General features: G+C 37.2%; 1 protein-coding gene across 1 annotated transcript in view; it reads right to left on the reverse strand.

Moving 5' to 3' along the window:
• Window positions 1-21,959, reverse strand: part of XRCC5 (X-ray repair cross complementing 5) — a 50,283-nt gene that overhangs the window by 18,116 nt on the left and 10,208 nt on the right. Inside the window, 10 exon segments of the mRNA XM_032114760.1 lie at window positions 528-618; window positions 4,933-5,129; window positions 9,183-9,310; window positions 10,550-10,640; window positions 11,289-11,305; window positions 11,308-11,425; window positions 12,097-12,159; window positions 15,640-15,752; window positions 17,826-17,964; window positions 19,608-19,722. Coding sequence (XP_031970651.1) covers window positions 528-618; window positions 4,933-5,129; window positions 9,183-9,310; window positions 10,550-10,640; window positions 11,289-11,305; window positions 11,308-11,425; window positions 12,097-12,159; window positions 15,640-15,752; window positions 17,826-17,964; window positions 19,608-19,722 — 1,072 coding nt within the window.

The following is a 21,959-nucleotide window of genomic DNA, read 5'->3' on the forward strand; positions in this document are numbered from 1 at the left end:
AGAATACGGAAGTTATAAAAAGGTATAAAAGGGGTATAAAAGAAAAGGCAAAAAATCATCATGGCATTAATCTAGTGGCAAGATTAAGCCAAATTTCTGATTTAGACCCCCAATTAATGCAGAGAACAATGTCTAAAATCACAGCAATACCTTTGATTAAATACACAAAGGCAACATCTATGTTGCAGAAGATATGAAAGACAGCAAGAACAAAATTTACAACCACTGAGCTCCAATTCTGTTTTCTGCAGATCTTCAGGCTTTCCTTTTAGAGTTCTAAACACCAGGAGAGAATTTTGTCCTAAAATATCCACAACTGATAGAAACTTGTGCTAACACATGCCTAAGGGCAGAGAAAGTTGTCTTTACAATCTCTAGCAGCGAGTCTCAAATGTGCAAGTAGACAGTATTTCAGTCACGTTTCAGCTAGAAACCTTCCTTTTATCAGGAATTCTGTACATTCACTATAATAGACTTAGAGAATTAATCTTCCCCTTTAATAATCAGATTTGTAAAAACATGCTTACAGAGGTGATATTGCCTTCAGCAAGTTTCATGATGCTAAAGCTCCCTTCCTCATCTTCAATTTTTGGTTTCTTAAGGCTGGGTTCATCTTCGCTGCAAATGAGAAGGACAAAAATGAATGTAAATTGTCCTGCCTACTAACTAGGGAGTCAGTAAACTAATGAAATATGCGCTGAACTAAACTTCATTACATAACTGTTCCAAAATCAACACTTAACCATGCCTCATTTTTCCCCCAGGCTGCACAAACCATACAGTAGAAACAGAGATTAAACTTTATCTTAGCATAAAGCAAAGGTATCACTGTTGAAGCTATGAGATTATTCATGCTTATTTCAGGTGTGAATTTCCTTATACAGACCTTCTTCACCTTTCTAAATACAGAATATTTCCATTCACTTTATTTGGAACCTCTATGTTGAGTTAACCTTGGTAATTTCCAGTATATAATGTGGCATTTGGTATTCTCACTAGATTTTCTTCTAAAATGAAATGTCAGTGAAAATTTACCATTTTAGTAAGACATTAATTTACTGTTCAATCACTAACTGCTAGCTCCTGTCTTGGAATTTATAGCTAATACAAACCTGTTTACACAGTGGCTTTTGAGTCTAATGACCCCTATTCTCCACCAGTACATGAGAGCTCTGTAAACTTCCACTTATATTTGTTAAAACCTGCTAGACAAATTCCAGCTAAGCAGATCAGAACTCTTAGGACATTTTAAGCTACATCTCAAAAGACTATTTATTATTTTATTTAAGCTATTTATTATTTATTATTTAAGCTACATCTTTCAAAAGACTATCTATTATTTTAAAAAGCTAATTGTGATTTTGGACTACTTTCTTGCTTTGTCCTTAGAGGTAACATACAGCAAGGTATACATTCAAACTAGGAACTTAATTCTAACATCTAACATGCTACACTTTAGAGCACATCTCAGCAACACAAGAAAATCCAGACAATCACAGAAGGGGAAGAAAATCAGATGCTGTCAGGCTACTGACACAGACAAATTGATTTCGGTTTAAGAACAACTGAAAGCTACTCAGCAACCCAAAGGGCAGGATTGCGTTCAAGGAATCCCAAAACAAAGTAACAAGTTTTTCTGAAAAATTCTACTGTTGTGAAAAGAAGAAACTGCTTGATGATGAAGGGCAAAGCCAGAGATCCTGGACCAGGAGCCATTTTTCATTCTACAAGATTAGAACTGATTGCAAAAACGGCATTGCATGTTACAGAAGCAATCAGCTATTAGAAAGAACTTGTGGAGTCTTCCTTTTTGCTTTCTGTAGCACACTCCTCCCCTATTTTACAATCACTGTCTATCTCACTTTGTTTCAGCAGTCTTCTCTGTCCTTTACTTAATTCTGTCACTATCGAAATGAAATCCCTTCTCCTCAGCAACTCCTGCCATTCAGCATAACCTTACTTATCACTCTAGGAGAAATGATGACTTTAGTTATGCCTAAGGACAAGGATAGGATACTTTTGCTTCATTCTCAGCTCTGCTGACTTTCTGGCTAACCTTGAACAAGTTGCTTGATTGTTTTGAACAGCCAGTGTGTCTCTCTGTAAAAGGAGAAACTGATACTTATCAACACCAGAGAGTTTAGAACCTCTACTGGAACCAAAAATCTTGTATATTGACATGGTTTGATGAAAGGTTGTAAAAAACAACAAAAATTCTCTTTTAGATTATTTTCCTCCAGAAGTATATGGCAATCAAATTTCTTCTTTTTCTTCCTGCATTATTTTTACTGATTCAAAATGCTTTGGGATTGGAGGAAGGAGAAAATAAATGATGATACTGCATTTAACATCCTAGGACCAAATCTACAGTTGTCATTAATCAGTGCAGCACAGCAGAAACTAATGAATCCATAGCCATTTATACCAGCCAAGGATCTGACATTTAGAATATGCACTGATTAGCAGTATTTTTAAACTGCAAAACGTGCAATTACTATTTGGGAAAAATTAATAAAATACAAGATTAATTTAAAACACCCACTTCTACATTAATATAGAAGCCTCTCACATCCTACAAAGATGGATAAGGTAACAGCCTCTCCACAGCCAACATAAGAAGGAAAAAGTAAAATGTCTTCTATTTTGCAGGAATTTTTTTAAACTAAATTATTTTAAGCAGATCTTAAGCAAAAGCGACACAAATGAATACTTAAAATCTCTATTAAGATATCATGCCTATAATTATGCTGCTTTAGTCCCATCAGACCTTAAAAATTAACAGAAGAATCTGGTCAACATGATGACAGGAGATACAAATCAGTTTTAGAACACAAAAATAATGGTCAACACATCTTCTAGACAACTTTTCCCAAATACTTCAGTGCAACCTATACCTGAGTTTTAATAAGTTGAATCTCACAGAACCATAGCATTTATAATCACAGAATGGTTTAGGTTGGAAGGAACCCTTAAGATCACCTACTTCCAACGCCCCTGCCATGGGCAGAGACGCCTCCCACTAAACCAGGCTGCCTAAAGCCCCATCCAGCCTGGCCTTGAACACTGCCAGGAAGGGGGCATCCACAGCTTCTCTGGGCAACCTGTGCCACTGCCTCTGCTGTTTAATATTTTCCTTAGTCACTGTTGCAGAATGATGTACTTTTCTTTATCTAGTGAATAAATTAAATCATCTCAGCTTTTCCCCAAACACAGAACAAAACCATACAGTTAAGACTGCTGTTGTAGCAATGATAAAATACTACCAGTTCCATTCATTGATACAGCAATACCATTTTTTCTGCATTTTTTTGAAAATCTTACTATCATTCATTCTTCTTTGCATAGTTGAGTCTGTATCCTTTCACTTCCTTTACAGATATTTTTTTTAAAAATCATTTTAATGCCCTACATCGATTTCTATCTAAATTACTTTTAGAGAGGTGATAAAAGCAGCTGTAAAGGAAACCAGTTTTTAAACAAAATAGATTTCCTTCTTGCTTGCCAGATGCTTTTGGGAAGATATATTTTAAAACAACTACCAGTAATGGGTCACTGCTTTTTGTTTAAATTCTCTCTCTAGCTTGTTTGAGCCCAAATTTTTTACCTTGTATTTCTAAACTGCCTCTATCACTTTTTAAAATATACATATAAATGTACAGATGTACATAAACCCAGAGAAACTGAGGCACGGAGTAAGGAAAAGAGAATTCAATCAGTAGGAATTCACAGACACACCAAGGCAACAGGAACACACTGAAATCAGCAGCAACAACAAAAAAAAGCCAGGTGTTTCCCAGTCTGTAGAGAGAAATGTAGTCATTAGTCTTAAGCAGCAAAACGAGGAGTCCTGTGTCATGTCTTCCCAAAGCAAATATGCTGAGGAGGCTCTACCTGACCCAAAGTAAAGGATGTATAACAGCTCAGCTAAGCAAGAGCTCAAAACACCTCAAAGATGTCGTTCCTAGTGCTGAAAGGACTGAACCGAAAATGACAGAACAAAGGGAGAAGGAGCTAACTGAGAACACTCCAACATTTCAGGGACCTACTAGTTATATTATAGATTTCAATAAATTAATTTCTAAGAACCAGATTTTGTTTGAGCAAATTGATTTGGCAAGGGTGACAGTACCACTGCAGTAGCAATTTAGCATTTATTCTTCCCATTTGCAGCAAAAATAAACTAAGCACAGCATATTCAATAACAACAAAAATACCCTGTCTTAAAACTGTTCAAACAATAACTGTTCCAGGAAGAGTCCATAACAGCTTGATTTTTTTGAGACAACCACATTAATTGCACAGCAGATTATAATGAAACTGCTTTTCTTCTGATATTCAAAATGAAAGCTAGAGAATTACCTAAATCAAGCATGCTGAGAAGAAAGGCTCAACTTCATGGTTAATTGAAAGTTCCATGGCATTTATTCTAAACTAAATTAGACACTCTCTTACTGATATTTGAACTGTTTTACAACCAGCTCTAGGACAAACTGTCTGACCAGGAAACAGCAATGCAACAGGTTGTCCAGAAAGGATGCTCAAACCCTGAAGTTTTTCAAGGCCAGACTGGATGAAGCCCTACTTAGATCTCACTGATGGTCCTGCTTTGAGCAGCAGGTTGACCAAGCAGCCTCCTGTGGTCCACTCCAACCTGATGGATTTTGTGATTCTGTGACAGCAAATACAGACATGAGGAACTTACATACTGGTTCCTAGGGTGTCCTACACTGCAAGAAATTACCACCACTATTCACAAAATACTCCAGACATTCTGTGACACCACAACATTCTCTATCCATCAGCATTTTTTCCAGTGTGGAATTCACTGATTTTCCATTCAACGACTCTAAGCCTGCTTCATCCAGCAAAAACAACTTGAAGTGTAAAAAGCCAAAAAGTTTCCAAAACATCTGTAATACTTCTCCAACTTACTTGTCTTTGAGGATGTCTTGTACAGTCTTCTCTTCTTTTTTCTTGCCAACTTCCTTTAGGGGGAAAAGTGCTTTTACTCTTTCAAGAGGAGCCTGACACCTTTCTCTTACCACACAAGGCATCTCCAGCATTTCTAAAAGGTGCTGTTCAATTGGCGGCAGTGGCTTATTGGGGTGAAAAGCCTTGTGCTGCAAACACTGCAAGAAACAAAACAGTCTGACCAAAGTAAAACTTTCAATTATATTAAAAACTTTTAATGTAATGCCTGTACGCCTGACACCATATGGTATGTGCAAAATATCTTCCATATTAAACATACTATCTTTGTATTGCTGAAAAATATTCTGTCTCTCAGTGGATTGAGAGTCTATGATCAACTGTTTAAGGAGATTATTAATGATATCAAACAAGAATACTGATGCAGATGAGTCTTCCCACACTCACTGGAATGAGTTCTATAAAAATTATCAGAAAAATCCCAGGAATGAAACAGTCATCTGCAACTGTTCATATTTTTAGCTTCACTCTACCTTTAAAAAGCAGTTCTATTATAAAACAGTCACACAGGAGAGATTTCTAAACATTTCAAAATTAAGTAATGAGATCTATCCCAACCAGACATTCCAGTTATTGTAACAGTTTAATGTGCCTCCAAGAAAATATTTCTTCCTGGTCAATTAAACTCAGTATGCATACAGGAGGAATGTTCACCAGTTTAAGAGCAAATGGAAAGAGAATACTAAACGTGCACAGGTGAGGCACAGAATATAGGTATGTTTGGAACTTAGCTTTGAAAGGAGTAGGGAATGAAGGGGCCTGACAGATGCACAAAGCTGGAACAGATGGTGAGAGCTACAGAGAAGGATTTTTCACCCAAGTGTAGAGTCAGTGCACACAGTCAGGGAGCCAAGCAGAGGGGGAGAGACAAGGTTAATGAGGCAGGCTATAGAAATTCCATGGAGGGTTTTGAAAACAAAGTAAGTATCTTTACAATTTTGTGAAGTGTAGGATGGCAGTAGAGAGGTATACGCATTTACAAATATACACACAGATACCAATGCATGCACACAAACACATCAAAACATGTGATGTCCACAGGAGACAAATTTTTTTCCATGTCCATTGTACTGGGTGCATTAGACACCACTGTGAATGTAACTACTCAGTAAACTAGGAATACAGCAGAGACTTGCTCCTCTGTTGGCTGTCAGACATAACATTAATTTAAAAAACAAAACCAAAGCAAATAAAAGCCCCTATTCACACTGGAAAGCTGCCAATAAAGAAAATCCAGACAATATGTGACACATAATACTGATGTGTTTTCAGGCTGCCATTAAGATTCCAGTCCATATTAGAACACACTGTCAAAAGGAGGCAGTTGTACAAGGCTACTGATTTGGAAACACTTGTAATGATTTAAGGCACAATTATTTTGAAAGAGAGTAAAAGCATTGCTGGAAGCTGCAGTAATGGCTCTTTTGATACAAAAAAAACCCCCCAATATAAAACAACATTAGGTAATTGAATTAAAACTGACGAAGCAAAAAACCGAAGTCCCCTGTTATGCCTATGTTTCAGGCTTTTGTAACTGAACTCTTCATGTGTGCAGCCAAGGAGCTGAGCAGACTGAGTGGCCACAGCATCCACTTTTGCTTTTAAAGTTGATGACAACCTCCAAAACCTGAGATGGCAGGTACTGTCAAAACTCAGGTGCTAAATGGAGACTAAGTTAAACAGACAACCTGGAGTTTCTAAACCAACAGTCCCTCTTAACCTTGCTTCCCCTTCCTTCTGCATCCAGCAAGAACCACTCCTACCTTCACAGCTAAAAGGCAACCCACACTGTCACTGCCTTCCAGACTCACTGTTCTATTCACGCACATTGTCAGCAAGGCACTAGCTCCTGATTGCTCTTCCTGATTTCCTTACATTTCCACTTTCAGGGACATAGCCAGCTTTCAGGACCAGGGGTCACACCAAGATACTGGTCAATGGATGAAATGAAGTGGGCTTCATATCACTAATTCTGTGAGAAGCAATGACAAATATACACCAAGAGACCAACAGGTCCATCTCTGTTGAGCAATTTGTCTATTTGGCTAGCAAATAAAATGCACTGCATTCCCCAAATGTCTTAGGTGCTTCAAATCCCTGTATTTAAGAGGGACAATTTAAACAATAATGTTGGAAGTCTGCCACTACAAAAGCTACAGAAGATCACTTAGGTTTTTCTGGAAGCAAGGAATAAAAGTTGGAAGTCTGGATATAGGATATTCCTCATCTTCCACTCCAGCAAGCATTAACTACTACTTTTCACCCACTCTGTCACTTCCTGATGTCTACCACTACTTCCAGAGATATAATTTAGCTTGATGTTTTTGTTTAAATTCTGGCTCTTGTCACTTACCATTCCAAATATCTTCATGAGTCAACAAAGCAAGGAAATGAAGTAGGAGTTCATCCTTTTCTTCTGAGTTATTTTCAAAACCATTTATAGGTTCTGTTCAGCCCAATCCACTTACTGGCTACAGTCAAAAGATGATGCAGAATTTTTCTACATAGTTCTTAAGGAACCAGCAGTGCCACTTGGCCTAAGAGCAAAATACTAAGAATCTGGAACATTTTTGCAGCAAAACAGAGAACAACTTACACAGATTAATAGCAATTTTGCAGTAAACAAATGGGGCTGTGTGTGGCCAAAAGAAAGCACTAAGACACAGTTTAGGGTTTTCTAAACAGCAAGGACAGAAACTGTATCCTATCCCACATATTCAAACAGTCAACAAATACTTTTTCTATCAGTAGCATTCACCCTTACAAAATCCTACTATCCTCTAAGGAAATTGGCAAGTTGCTCAGTTACTCTCTTCCAGCAGCAATTGAGTCAAGTGCCAGAACATCACCATCGCATTGTTTCAGAAGACAAATAGCACACCTAAAAAACCATCTTTCACTGATAGGTGAAATCCACTAAACCAAAAGAATGTAAAACTCCATCTAGCAATATAACAGAGGAAATTCTATGCCCTAAGTGTTTTGTTCACAAGCAAAGCCATATTTGTAATATCCAAGCTTAACAATCCTTCCTAAAATAAGAGTTGTGCAGAGGTCAGTTTATTTTAAGTTCTTGCCCTGTAATAACCTCCAACTTATCAAATCTTGCATTCAGTTACACACTGTCTTGTCAATATGACTGGCAGAACTTGAAGAGAACGCCGAATTCTTCGGGTGTCAATCAGAGTAGGATTTGAAGACAGTGGGTTTACATGTGATCCTGAAACACACATTGACCTTCAGATCCTTTGGTTATTTTGACAACACTGAGGAAGGCTTTGAGAAGCTAGGGTAAGTTTTCTTAATTTAAAAAAGTATCCTCTTCCTACTTGTAAACTGAAATAAATCATGTGGAATTGCTGAGATATGATGAACATGATTGCTATAATACCATTTTTGGTCAATTTTCAGAGCAGAGTCACACATTCAATATGTCTCCATGGTTCTGTATACAGTACAATTCTGCAGTTGCTTAAACTGCAACATAATTTTCCTTATTTTTGAATTTGCTGTGTCATTTTTTTAACACTTGAATTCCAATGTATAATTAAGTCTCTCATCCTCATAGTTGCAATGGAAGTCTTTGTGATACGAAAGGAATGTAAATCAAAATGGAGACAGCTTGACAGAATAACTGCAGGAAGTGTGAACTGTTCTGCTTGCTTGTAAAGTGCATCAGCTTAGACACCCCAGCAGAACATTTTAAACGTCAACAATGTTAACCATTTATTACTGGTCCAGTTCACCACAGACTGACCTGGTTTGGAACACTGCTAGATGCAACAATGCACAGAAAAGTGATGGGATGCAGAATGAGAAGCTGAAGATACCCCTGATTTTCAGACACTTTTTCTCTTTGTCCAAAAGCCGAAGACTGAATCTATGTCCACAATAGAGCGTTGAGATGCAAGTTTTTACTTGCCTAATCTATGTGCCTGTAACTATCAGTGATGCTGTTGCAGACACCTCAGCACAGGTATAATTTCCTTTGCTTCCTGGAAACTGGAAATTTTAAAAATAAATCTATGTCAGGGACAACACAGAAATTACTGGTTTACCCCATGCTTTAATGCCAGAGATTTATATCAGCATTTTCACAATGCAGATCTTTCCAGTGTAAATCAGAGAAAGACAGAAAAGTGAAAAGTCTTTAAAAAAAAAGTTTTCAAAAAATACCGTATCATTCATCTCACCTGATAAAACCTCTGAAAATGAGGGTTTGGGATTTTGCTGGGCTTAAACAGGTCCTCAAAAGTTTCTCCATCTTCATGAACCAAATTCATAGAATCAATCAGTGAGTCAACAGCAGATAACTGATCCGCTAAGGCAGCAATTACATACAAAGGAAGATTAAATACCCTTGTAGATGGATGCATTTCTTGAAACAATTTATAAATGAAGATTTGCTTCACAATGTGAGATTTTCACCAAGTCATTGCATGCCACAGAATACACTGCAGCTATAGATGGGCCAATAAAAATATGGATAATGGACACAATAATAAACCCCTGCTTTATTTAAGGACTACAGAGCTAAGTCATAAAGCCTTTTTCTTTTTCCCCAAGACCTCAATTATTGTTGCCTTACTGCTTTCACTTTTATTCTTTTTCAAGATGTTTTCATTTGCAACAGAAGGTTTATAGGCCACTTTGTAAATAAGGAGAACAGTTGGTTTGCAAAACTAAATGGCACAATATAAATTTTTAAAGTTATGATTGCAAATTAACACAGTTCACAATAGCCAGCTACTGCTTTGGCAAGACAGGTTTTAGATTGGTTATCAAACTACTGCTTACAGGCAAGAAAATAGAAACTGTTTTAGAAAAACCAGCACGCTATATATACCCTGACGTGCAGGTGCCCATTCAATGCATCTCATAACAGATGAAAGAAGCGGGAGTGGATTCTAAACTACATCCACTTAAGACTCATTGCTATGCAAAACTCTCAGAAGAGCAAGTCAAGCTTTGTACGGCTGCATGTTCTCTGCAGATGCCATCCATCTCAATCTGGATACCAATAAGTGCACAGTTTAATAACACTCCACAGAAAATACTGTCTTTGCCTTTGTACATTATACTAACAGGCCATGCTGCAAACGGCTACAGAACCAGCTTTGCACCAACAGAGCAGCTGCGTCTGTTCTAATTCTAGCTAGCTAATCACACACTGTAGATCCCACAGGTTCTGGCCATTTAATTCCCACGATGAGTTCAAAGATCAAAGGATACAGAGGACTAATCTCAGTTCTCTGTCACAGGATCCTGTGAGACTAATGATGCTGTAACCTGAGCCAGAAGTCATTTAACAGGACAGTTGAAATACTGCCTTCAAACTTAGGTCTGCTCAGCCTGCAACTGAAGTGGCAAAGCTTTGATACACATTTACACTTCAAGATGACATCACCATAATGGATGCCCAAATACCTGGGTTTTCTCCTAAGCCAAAATAACAACAAAACTCAAGTCTTCATTGGAGAGCCAAATATTCTAACTCTCTTAGAGCATCTTAGAATACAACAAGCAGGTTACTTTTCCAGCTGACCAGCACATATCTTACCTGTAGGAATGCATTTTTTACTATTTTTCAAGGATGAAAATACATATTGTCTTAGGTCTTCCATGTACGGTAGTTGCACATAGATGAGACACTGTGCAAGAGGAAAGAAAGAATAACTGAGCCTGAAGGAAAAAAAAAATCTGTATCCCCAGAGTGCCGTATCAGGGCTACATAAAACATACGAAAAATCTGAAGGCCTAATGTCTGTGTGCATCAAAACACTTAAAATATTCACAGAGCAACACAATTTTAATCAGAATAAAACACAGCATTATATTTTATAACATAGTAATGGCTACACTCATTTTTCTGCTTGTGGAATAAAGACCTCCCCAGCCATCTGATTCCTTTTTCCTGTGCAGAGTTCCAATTATCCAAGCTTTAAATATCCAATATATTGGCACTTTGGGAGATTTTATCACAGCTTACTGTATTTCAAAGTCAAAGTTGGGTTTGGTTTTTTTAACGTTTCTCTGCCTCATTTTTTCTTTATTCAAATACCTCCTCCAGTTCATACCACCCCAAATAATTCCTTTCCATCCTCTATGTTTATACCCTTCAAAAGTCTGAAGATTGTTGTGTCCGCCCCCACCTCCATCACTGCTCAGCTATGCTATACATATTTAGCTCTTTCAATAGTCTCTCGTAAGAAAGATCAGGGGAAACATATGCTGCAAAAGTTCTGACATACTGTATTGCTTCTGGGTCTCTCTGCAGAAGGGTAAGAGTGAAAAATTACCTCATATGCATCCTTATATATGGAAAGCTACTCCAACCTTGTGGGTAGCATCTTCTATCATAAGCATAACGCACTATAGCCACAACTTTCAACTCATCCAGTGCACGAACAAGCGCAGAAAAAGCAACTGCTGCATTCTGGAGGGAAAAAAGAAGTCTACAGAATCATGCAAGTTCTTAATCATGAAATACATCTTTCATAGGGAATTCAATAGCATTGATTTAGTCAAGACTAGTTTCCATTTCAGCTATAACTTTAACACAAGCAGTTTTTCATGCTCGTAAATCAAAGAAGCAGAAAAGTCAAATCTCATCACGATAGTGGATCCATTCAAAGCTGAGCCAACTTTAGATTCAGCACGTTCCAACTTTTTCACCAGGTGTGAAGAACTCTCAGAGGTTTTGCAAGAGACAGAGAAAAGAAGGGAAGCCAGACCCTTAAAGGAACATATCAGAGCACAACAGTGAGCTTTTTACCTCCAATACTTTGGAGGTCTGTTCTAAATAACACAGTGACCAGGGCACACTGTTGCTCTGCATGAGAATGGACTTAAGCACAAATTTCAGGTTCCTCATAACCTGCTCAAACATAGTACCTACCAGGTTTTCATTATTCATGAGATACTGTATCATTTGCAGTTTAATCCAACTTCTTTTAACCTACTGGGCAACGAAATAGGACAGTTCTGCAAGCTGCATTAAAAGTATTTATTATAAACACAGAAAGACAGGACAATTTCAAGTGTCACTACTATTCTTCTTTGTTCCACAGCAAAATACCTTCAGCATTAAACTTCAGTTCACCTTACCTTATCATCTTTTGCAGCAAAGACCTTCAGAGCCTGGTTGCCCATGTAGTAATGCCTCTGGATCTACAGATTCAAATGGCCAAGAGTTAGCCTGACCTAAAGAAAAGGTCACTAATGCAACTGGACCAATTAAATTACAAAACAACTAACATTAGTCAAGTCAGAAGCCACCAAATTTAATTACAGTGCGTAGAGGTTGAAGCCCTATATGTGCCTCTCCATTTATCACTTAATATGGGTATTCAGTCATATTGGGTAGGATATTCCCATAGCTTCCTACTGATGGGCAGGAATGAAAGACAGTGCTACTTGCAGCTGTTACCAGTCTGAGTAATACTTCAGTAATTCAAAAGTCAGCGTGGAAAACTACAGTAGTTAATACAAGACCTAAACCTGACACCACATCTATGCAATTAAATTTTTCTAGCGACGATACATCAAAAAGGAGCTGAAAAAGGTCTCATCCTTAATTAATAAAGCTACTTCAACAGCAACCCGGAGTATATACAGTTGTGCTGGCAAAGAAGCACTTCTGTCAGCAGGGTTTATTCTGTTCATAAACATGGCTGAATCAAAAACAAACAGAAAAAATAGTTTCAGCAAGGGGCATCACTGGAATAGTTGGAGCTACAGCAGCTGACACACACACACGCACACACACACAGACAAACCCTGCAATCGTAGAAGACCTGTCACAAAGATCACACACTGCTACAGACACTGGTTAAAATAACCTTTGTTAAAAAAAAAAACCTCTTTGAATTACAGTCTCAGAACTAACTTCATTGTATCTTCAATTTTTCTTTCATTCATTTCATCTTTTTATTCTATCTTCTTTATTTAGCAAATTACCATAAGGCCACTGAAGTCAATGACAACCTGCACCAGAGCACATCTGTTTACTGTACTACAGCACGATTCTTCAGATCAGATTATTATGCCTGCAATCCTTCTTTCCTGTTCTGTCTCTAAATGCTCAGGAAATTTTACTTTCAGTGTAGTATAAATAACTAGATGTGTGTATCACTACACCTTTTTTTGTTTGCAAAAGAAATTGTCCCTTTGTAATATTTTCAGGTACTATTTCTTGATTTACATGGCATGGCTTATAAATTAAAAATCAAAGTTTAAGCGGCCTCTGATCTTCTTTCCTGAGGGATGTGAACAACTCAGGAAAATAATATAAGGTGGTTCTAGTCCTTATTTAATTATGTATTTGGAGCTGTTCCAGTTTTTCTAATCAATATTGAATTATCTTTCCACCAAAGTTTTTTAAAGAAACAATTTAATATAAAACATACATTTTAATAGTGTCAGTTTTATTATTCCAAATAACAAAATTTAAGAGGAAAAACTTAAGATAATGCATGGGTCTTGAAAATTCCGGCTGCAGTTTAAAAACTTCCTGATATCATTACTATACACTTTAATTTTAATCCTGCAAGCATGCCTGAGTAATTTATTCCACTGAGGGGATGTGCAGCTACTACGCAGCATAACTACTCCTGTAGCCAGGAGGCTACAGGACCAGAGCACACTTTAAGATGTAATTTCTTTTTATTATGAAATCCAAAGACAAGAGAAGTACATAATAAAAATTAGTCAAAAGCAATCAGTATTTAGTACACTGAAAATGCTTAAAAACAACTTGTTAATTCTTTTATGCATACTTGTGACTCGAAAAATATTCCTAAAATTAAGTCCAACCCTACAATTATTAACTATGTATTTGAAGGTATTACCACACTATCTGACCAATGATGGGAAAATAAAAATCCATGTGAAATAACAGCTTGCTCACAGAACACTATATTCCTCATCTGTTTTCCTCTTAGTTTCCATTTTCAAATAAAGTCAGACTAAGTCAAAACAGGAGGCCAACCTCCAGCATGAGAAAACTCTGCACACAGTGAAATACATCTTGCAGAGCTAAATTACAATAGTAAGACTCAGCTGGAGGCTCATAATGCATGAAGAGATGCAAGAAATTGTCTCATTGGAACACTGGTTTCAGACACATTTCACTTATTAGATCCAGTTTCTGGTACAGGAGGTAGCACTCCCTAACACCTCTCTGGCCCTGGCCAATTTAGGGCACATAAGCCCAAGCATGACATGTTTCCTTGATCAGTCACTTGCAGCGCACAAGCTCCCACATTACTCAACAACTAAGTTTTGAAAGTCCTCGAGGAGCAACCAGGTTACAGTTTCCAGTTAGGCTAGCTCCCCATTTCAGTAAATCAACATAACTTCCCGGCTCCTCGGTCACTATGTTTTGGAACACTGCATTGCATCTAATGATGTATCTAGCAACATGCACAAGGTCTCTGTGACACCTGTATTGTAAAGTAAAAAGATGTTTAGTTACATCCATTTGGGAGCAAGCTCCCACAGACGCTTCCTATTTCATTAGCATCTTTCCTTCACAGTAAAGGTGACGATGCCTTAGCCTTTATCAAGGGATATACTTTGTTCAGGCAGTGAGAGATTTCAAAGAGCAGGAGGGCTGGGAGCTGTCAGAACAGAAGGTGTAGAACTGCCCTATGATTTCATTTCAGTTTTGACTGGTGAAGAGAGGACTGCATGTGGACAACTCCAAGATGAGTAAAGTTTCAGCCACCCTGTGCAATATCCTGGAGAAAAAGATGGGGAGCAGCTTAACACACACAGCAATTATTGGCACTTGCATCTCTGTACTCTCTCCTCGTGTGTCCTGCTTCAAGAACAGTTTTGTTAAGCCTTTGCCTAAGGCTTTGCTAATGCTTAAAGTCTTGGATTTTCTGAAGGAAATCACCTTGTGCTGGATAACTTTTACTAAGGTACTTGCGTAAAGTAAGTTTCTTACAACTATCAAGGACAACAAATAGCAAAGTCAATACCACAAGTAGAAATAAATGCATTACAAACACCAAGCACCTCACAGAAATATGGAGAGTTTTTGAATGATTTGTCTAAGTTCTAAGCTTTCATAAATTTCATTAAAATTTCATAAAAACATAAATTTCTAAATTTATGTTTTGTCACAACAGAAAGAAGCAGCAAGTCATGGTTCACAAACTAATCCTTACGGAATTGAGAATGAATGGAGTCAGTTTTCAGGCTTGCTTTAACATTAAAGTAATGTTGAGGAAGAAGCTTCTGTTAAGAAGCAGCCATACTCTTGGCTGGACAAAGCCCAGAAAGGCTGCTGCCTGAGCTGAACAAAAGACATACCATCTTCTGTTGCAGATCTGGCACTACTATTAAAGTTTGTGAGATTAAATGAGACCACAATACCTCTGTCTTCACTTTGCAGAGATCTGAGTTCAGTGGCTCTGGCTTCACTTGAGGGTCCAATGGCCACATTTATGAGCTTCTCTCCTTTGCAAGACCACACATTGCTTACATGTACTAGAATCAGCAAATAAGTCACCCCTGCATACCTGAGTGGAGATGCCCCATTCCCAGTATTGAAACCCAATACAACACTCTAGTGAATTCAAACCAAGATCAAGTGTCTTGAATAACCCAGGAAGTTGAATAGGAAGACATTTAGTATCACACCTGAGAGGATCTAGTGAATCCCAAAACAGAAAAACACTTTCCTTCTGTTTTGTATTTCATTTGCTCTTCATCTTCCTTTGAAAAAGGAACTATATCACTCCCATACCGAAAACCTGGAGAACAAGAGAAGAGCATCTGGTAAGCATATGGGCCTACAATTTTAACACCGAAATTAGCTCTCTGAATATTTTAACAATGCACTCGTGCCCCACAGCTACGATCCACACATGCTCATCAAATTACTTTCCCTGTTAGCAAAAAAAAAACCACACACCCATGGACACATTTTGTACTTCAAGAACAGCAGTTGCACTCCTTGTACATCATTTTATGTAACGCAAGTACCCTCAGAGAGCAGGAAAGAAAATAAGGGAACATCTTGCCTAACAAAGTTATGCTCACAGAATAGATTTAAGCAAATCAGAATAGATTTCAGCAAACAGATTGCAACACCCTCTGCAAACATAATACAAGCAACCTCAAACATACCACAAATCATAGCACAAGAGATGACACCAGAAGAGACTCAGAGAATAAAATGTGCTAACAATGGAAGCAAGGTACACAATGGAAAACCAAAACACTCTTGTATGCAGAACTGGTCTTTCTATATATTTCTGTGTTTTACTTCCCATGCCATACATTACAGGTATATCTCCACAAAATAGGAAGCTGTAATTTCTCAGAGGTATCATCTGTTCCAGCTGCTTATTTCCTATCTCAGCCTCCAATATCCTCCCTGTAACATCATCACTTTATTATATTGCCACAGACTAAGGATGATATCCTCAGGTGTGAAGAAAGTAGAAGGAACAGAAATAAATCCCTGGATGAAAAATCTATAAGCAGATATATTTTCCTGCAAACTGAAAAGCAAACATACAGGCAGAATGAAAGAAATTTCAGTATTGGTGCCGCAAATACAAAATATTGCCTAATCGTGACATTTCTCAAAAGATTCATCTAAGTCCAGGATGCATCAGTAGCTCTTTTAGCTTAAGAAATATCACATCATTGTCAGGGAAATCTTTTATCTCTTTTGTTCACATTGAACTGCTCACCACTTCTTTTTACTAGTATCCCACAACTACTTACTAACTGAACCAGTCAGAAGATTAGCTGACAATAGTCACAAATCCTTCAAAATGCATTCTCTGTAAGAAGTGGATTTTTTTTACACATAGTTCTGAAGTTGTAAAACATAACTAGACCATCTTTTAACCATCATTTCTGCTTAAAGAAAAGGTCCCATTGTCGTTGGGACTTTATCTGATACTCCTATGAAAAATCTATGAATGCTAGAATTGAAATAGATTAAATAAAAAAATACAGCTTCTTCTAATTTTCAATTTATGTTATTCAATTGACAGCACTCTCTGAATACTGTTACTGAATAGTTCTGCTCTTTATAGTTAATATACTTGCCCTACTTCTGTGGGATTGAAACAGCAAAGGAAAGGAAAAAAACTAGTAACAAAATATATCTATACCATCACAAAAAATGAAACAGATTTGCTTAACACCATTTTTACAAGTAAGTACACTATTTCCTGCTCTTTCTGGGGCCTGTAGTCTTCTAAGGAAACTAATCTGCTCAGAAAGAAGCTGCAGGTCAGAAAAAGTATTCTGCATACCACTACTTCAGATTGATCCTGTTGCAGTACAGCAAAGCTAGTACTCTTGAACACTAAATCTTCCTTTGATGGCTTCATCTTTCCAGCTGCAGAATAACTAGAGCAGTTGCTCATCTACAAAAAAAGCAGCACTATGAAAGCAGTCATGTTATCAGTACAACTGAAGATCTAAAAACAGAATAGTGGTAGCAGAACTACTCACTACAGAAGTGAGCTACGGCTCTCCACAGAGCACAGTTCAGGAAGCTGTAGTGCCTTCCAAGCTCCATCTGCTGTTATTATTATTGTTGTTGTTGTTTTGTTTTTGTTGTTATTAGCCCATTATTATTATTCCTATTATTGTTATTCTTACTACTGGAAAAGTCAGACTTTTAAAAATATGTGAAGACAAAGACTCTCATGTAACAGTCTCTGTGTTCCATCAGCCTACAGAGCTTACATTCTAGGATCACAGCTAGGCTTCAAGGTATAGAACTAAAGGGCCCTTGGGTGACCTAAGAGTCCAGCCATTATCTTCCCCTTGTCTTCAGGGTGCACATAAAGATGTCATACCTTGAATAGTATCATCTTTCTGAACCTCTGTCTCATCATCATCATTCAAGCAGTAAACAGTTTCTTTTTGCACATCCTCTTTTCTGAGGGTTTTAGCATCCACAATTGTCCAAAGTTTTTTCACCCTCTCTTCTGTGACCTTGATATCAGAATTCAAAGAAAAGGAATGTTTAACATTTCAGTGGGATCCAGAGTACTTACCAAAACACACAAAAAAAATCCTTAGCCTGAGTGCTGCATTGTTTTGCTAATAAAGACCTAATAAAGACAGTGTCAAATGACGCATCTCTGGCTGCCACCACAGTGCTTTCAGTACTGCTTCATCTGTATGAGACCTAAAATGTGAACTGTAGCATATTGACAGCATACTTGTCCTGGTTATTCATTAAACCTGTAGGTTAAGCCATTTGTGGAAGTCTTTCGGTCACAGGATACTGTGTAACTTGCTTGCTATGCAATTTACTACTTCCAACTGTATAAATACTTTTGACAAAGCATTAAGAAATATATTAAAGATACACTAAGATTCAATGTTCATTTAGCTTGTTTGGCCAAGTTTTCCATCAGGCTTACTACACTACAGGATAAAAATACCTTATATTACTGCAACTTCCCCAAAAGGCAAAAAAAATCCCAGCTGCATTATGGGACTGGGAAGGGAAAGGAGGAGTAAGTATTTACAATGAGTGAATGTTTCCCAACTACAGGGAAATAAAATTGCTTTCTTTTCTCTCTGCTTAAGTGAAATTGATTGTATAGTTAGTACATGAGAAGAAAAATGTAGAGCTGAGCAGAAAACAGTAAAGACAGAATATATTATGACAGTATGACTGCTGTATGACCTCAGGCCAGTCACTCAGTTCATGTTGCTTCTTCTCCCAAACTTACTTTATTTTGTGTGTAAACGTCTTTGGGAGGGGACTCTTTCTGTCTATTTGCACAGGTCTGGCACAATAGCCTAATAAAAATTATTAATAACTATATATCGAAAGTTGATGTCTTTCAAGGATAGTACACCCATCTCTCAGAATTCAGATACATTTCACCTTCATAATATCAGACTCAGTTTCATGTTAAAATAACAAAATAATTAATCCCCATCTCACCAGATCCCTCAATACTGCCACACTACACAGTTACCTATTAACTATTCTCTAACTAGAAATTTGCACATTTTATGTCTTTAAATACACTTACTTTTTCCTAGCACTGATTAAAGTGCTAAACTAAACCCTAAGAAAGAGAATGGCCCCAAGCTCTGCCAAACAGTACAAACAAGCTGAAAAAACAGACCTTTTATTCCAAGTCTGAAATAACAACAGATGTGATTTGAAACAATGGCCGGTAAAACATTTACATCCACCATTTTACACACACGTCCAAAATTCCTCTTGTGTCTAGGGCTTAAGAAATACATATAAAGTCTCACATATCACTGATGCTGAATGTAAATCTTCAATCACAGCATTCCTTAATCAGGGTCAACAACTTCAATACCATTAAGTGCCAGACTAGACAGCAGTTACTCCTACTTCTGTACCTTATGAATTTCAGTTATTCAACGAGTGTATAGTTAAGTTAAAGTTGCTGTGGGAACCACAGCTTTAGATGTACTAAACCACAATTTTAGATGCACTGGCTTCTAAGCAAATAAAAATCTCTATCCTAATTATTTGGATGTTGTTTTATCTTTTATTTTCTTAGCTTCAAGGAAAAAAAAACATGCAGCTGCACCTAACTTGCTGCCAAATGACACTAAAACATATCACTTTACGTACTTACTGATTTGTAGGCCACAATCCTTATAGACAAATTAGGACCAATAGTGAGCTGGCAGGGCCAAGGGATAGACTTCCTTTCTATTTTCTTAAACATTGAAAGACGTTCCAGGCTCTCTCTAAATGAAGGAATCAGGAAAACAGAAATGAACTCTGGCAAACTGTAATAAAGTATTATTGACAAAACACTCTCCTTAAGGAAATGCAGGAGTCCAAACTGTTTCCGATTAGATTGCATAAAGCATTAGAAAATAAACTGTATCAATAATCTTATCATTAACCATTGTCGGAAAAGATAACGAAAAAAAGAGGTGGTACAGTAGATTATCCCCATCTTGAGCCTTTATGATGGTGTGACATTAAGGCTTAAAGGCACTGTGTTAGGTCTAGTGATAAAACTACACAATTGCTTCTTAAGCATTTTACATTTATCTGTGCTCACCCAATTAGGGCATGTAGTGATCTGAACAACACAAATTAGAAAAGGCTCTCTAAGTGGTAAAATGCTTTCTGCAGTGCAGCTGAAGAAATAAAGAATCCAGTTGCAATTAACAGGATTTTGTTTACGTAGAAATTAACTTTTGACACTTCATTTTATACAGTACTAATGAACTCATTAATTTAAGAGCATTCTGTCAGAGTGAAGGAAGTTACTTCAACTATTTCTAGCCTAACAGCAGATATACAAGTTCAAAAAAACACAAAAAAAGGAACTGCAATGAGTTTATACTAAAAAGTGTAAACTTAATTGCACAACTTTTAGCAATGGAGTCCAAAATTTAAAATTCACAGTAATTTATAATATATCATTGTGAATTCAAATAGGCTTGCCCCCCAGAACAGCTTTCAGCTAATGCAAACTATTTTGGCTATTTGGCTGTAAAATCCCAACACAGAGAAAGCTCTCAATTTTTTTTCTTTCATTGCATGATAAAACAAAGATAAAACAATACTGAACTCATCTTTTTCACATTGTGATAAAACCTGGAATCTACCACTCTCTTGATGAAAGCACTTGTCTGGCAGAAATCAAGATCAACTCCTAAAAACATCAGCAGAAACTTCTACTTGGCATTCTGCTTTTCAGGTTTCCTAGTATGAACAGGGTTGATTTTTCAAAATTCTAAAAGCACAGTGAAAGACAAAAATGCACTGGGATTTTTAAATGAGATAAACATTGGATTTTTAATTTTTTTTTCCTTAGGGAAAGGAAAGAAGGATTTTTTTCCTAGCAATAAAGACATCAATACAGGATTTTTAAAAAGAACCTTCTACTACATCATACTGCAACACATACATTCAAGGATGAGTACGAAGATCAAATACATAAGTGCCAAATGCCTAAAAATGTAATTTAAGCTCAATTTATTATCTCTATTCTTTAATTTCTTATATGTATAGAAGAAAAATGTTGCCTGTTACCAAAGATGACACAGTCAATAAAACCCTTGCAAATGTACATTTCCACTTGTATTTTATAAACACAACCTTTCTCCTCCACTCTGCAACCCTTCCCCCAAAACCCAGAGGCAGCAGAAGTACCTCCTGTCTAACAGACCGAGTATCATGACTTAAAACAACACAACAAAATCTCCTCACTCACTTTCCTGGCATGGCTAATTTATTTTTACAAGAGTTGAAATATTTTTACCAGCAGGAATAATGAATCTGGGAAAATGGAGAGTATATCTGAGTTGGCCAATTATCATGACAGACTGGCAAAACTGACTTCTTAAAGCTTGATAAGCAACTTAATTGCATCTAAAACCTCACATATTTTTAAACAACTTTTGCAACTAAAGCTTTAATCTACTAGCCAAATGCCTATTTATCCAGAGATTTTGGATTTCCCCTGAAAGTATGGCACAAAGACAGCTTGTAGAGTAGAAAGAGTCTGTGATAAAAAAAGTATAAAGAGGCCAAGCCACATGGTAGGTTCATGCATATGGATTATCCTAAAGGATAAACGGGCCAGGAAAGATTCTGCTTTTCTGTGCAGTCTTCTAAGCAGTGACAAAGCCTGCTTTTTTCTAGAGACTCAGACTGCTCTGTTGACTATTACAGAGACAGTGACACGTCTCTTCACTAATGCTCAAGGAGCAGCTTCACTGGCTGCTGAGGTGCAAAGCTGACCACCTGAGCAGGGGGAGGGAAAAAAATCCCACAAAGAAATTGATGAATTACAGCATACAAACCTACAGGGACGACCCTCATCTAAAAATTACCTTTAATAACCATGTTACAGCCATGGTCTGCTAAGCTTCCTGAAAACCACACTGTCTAAAAGATCACTTTTCATAACTGTAGAACAGAACTACTGAGACAGTAACATCAGACCATGATAAGGCACATAGAT

Source organism: Corvus moneduloides, chromosome 7 (assembly GCF_009650955.1).
Source record: "Corvus moneduloides isolate bCorMon1 chromosome 7, bCorMon1.pri, whole genome shotgun sequence".
In the NCBI taxonomy this organism is placed as follows: Eukaryota; Metazoa; Chordata; class Aves; order Passeriformes; family Corvidae; genus Corvus; species Corvus moneduloides.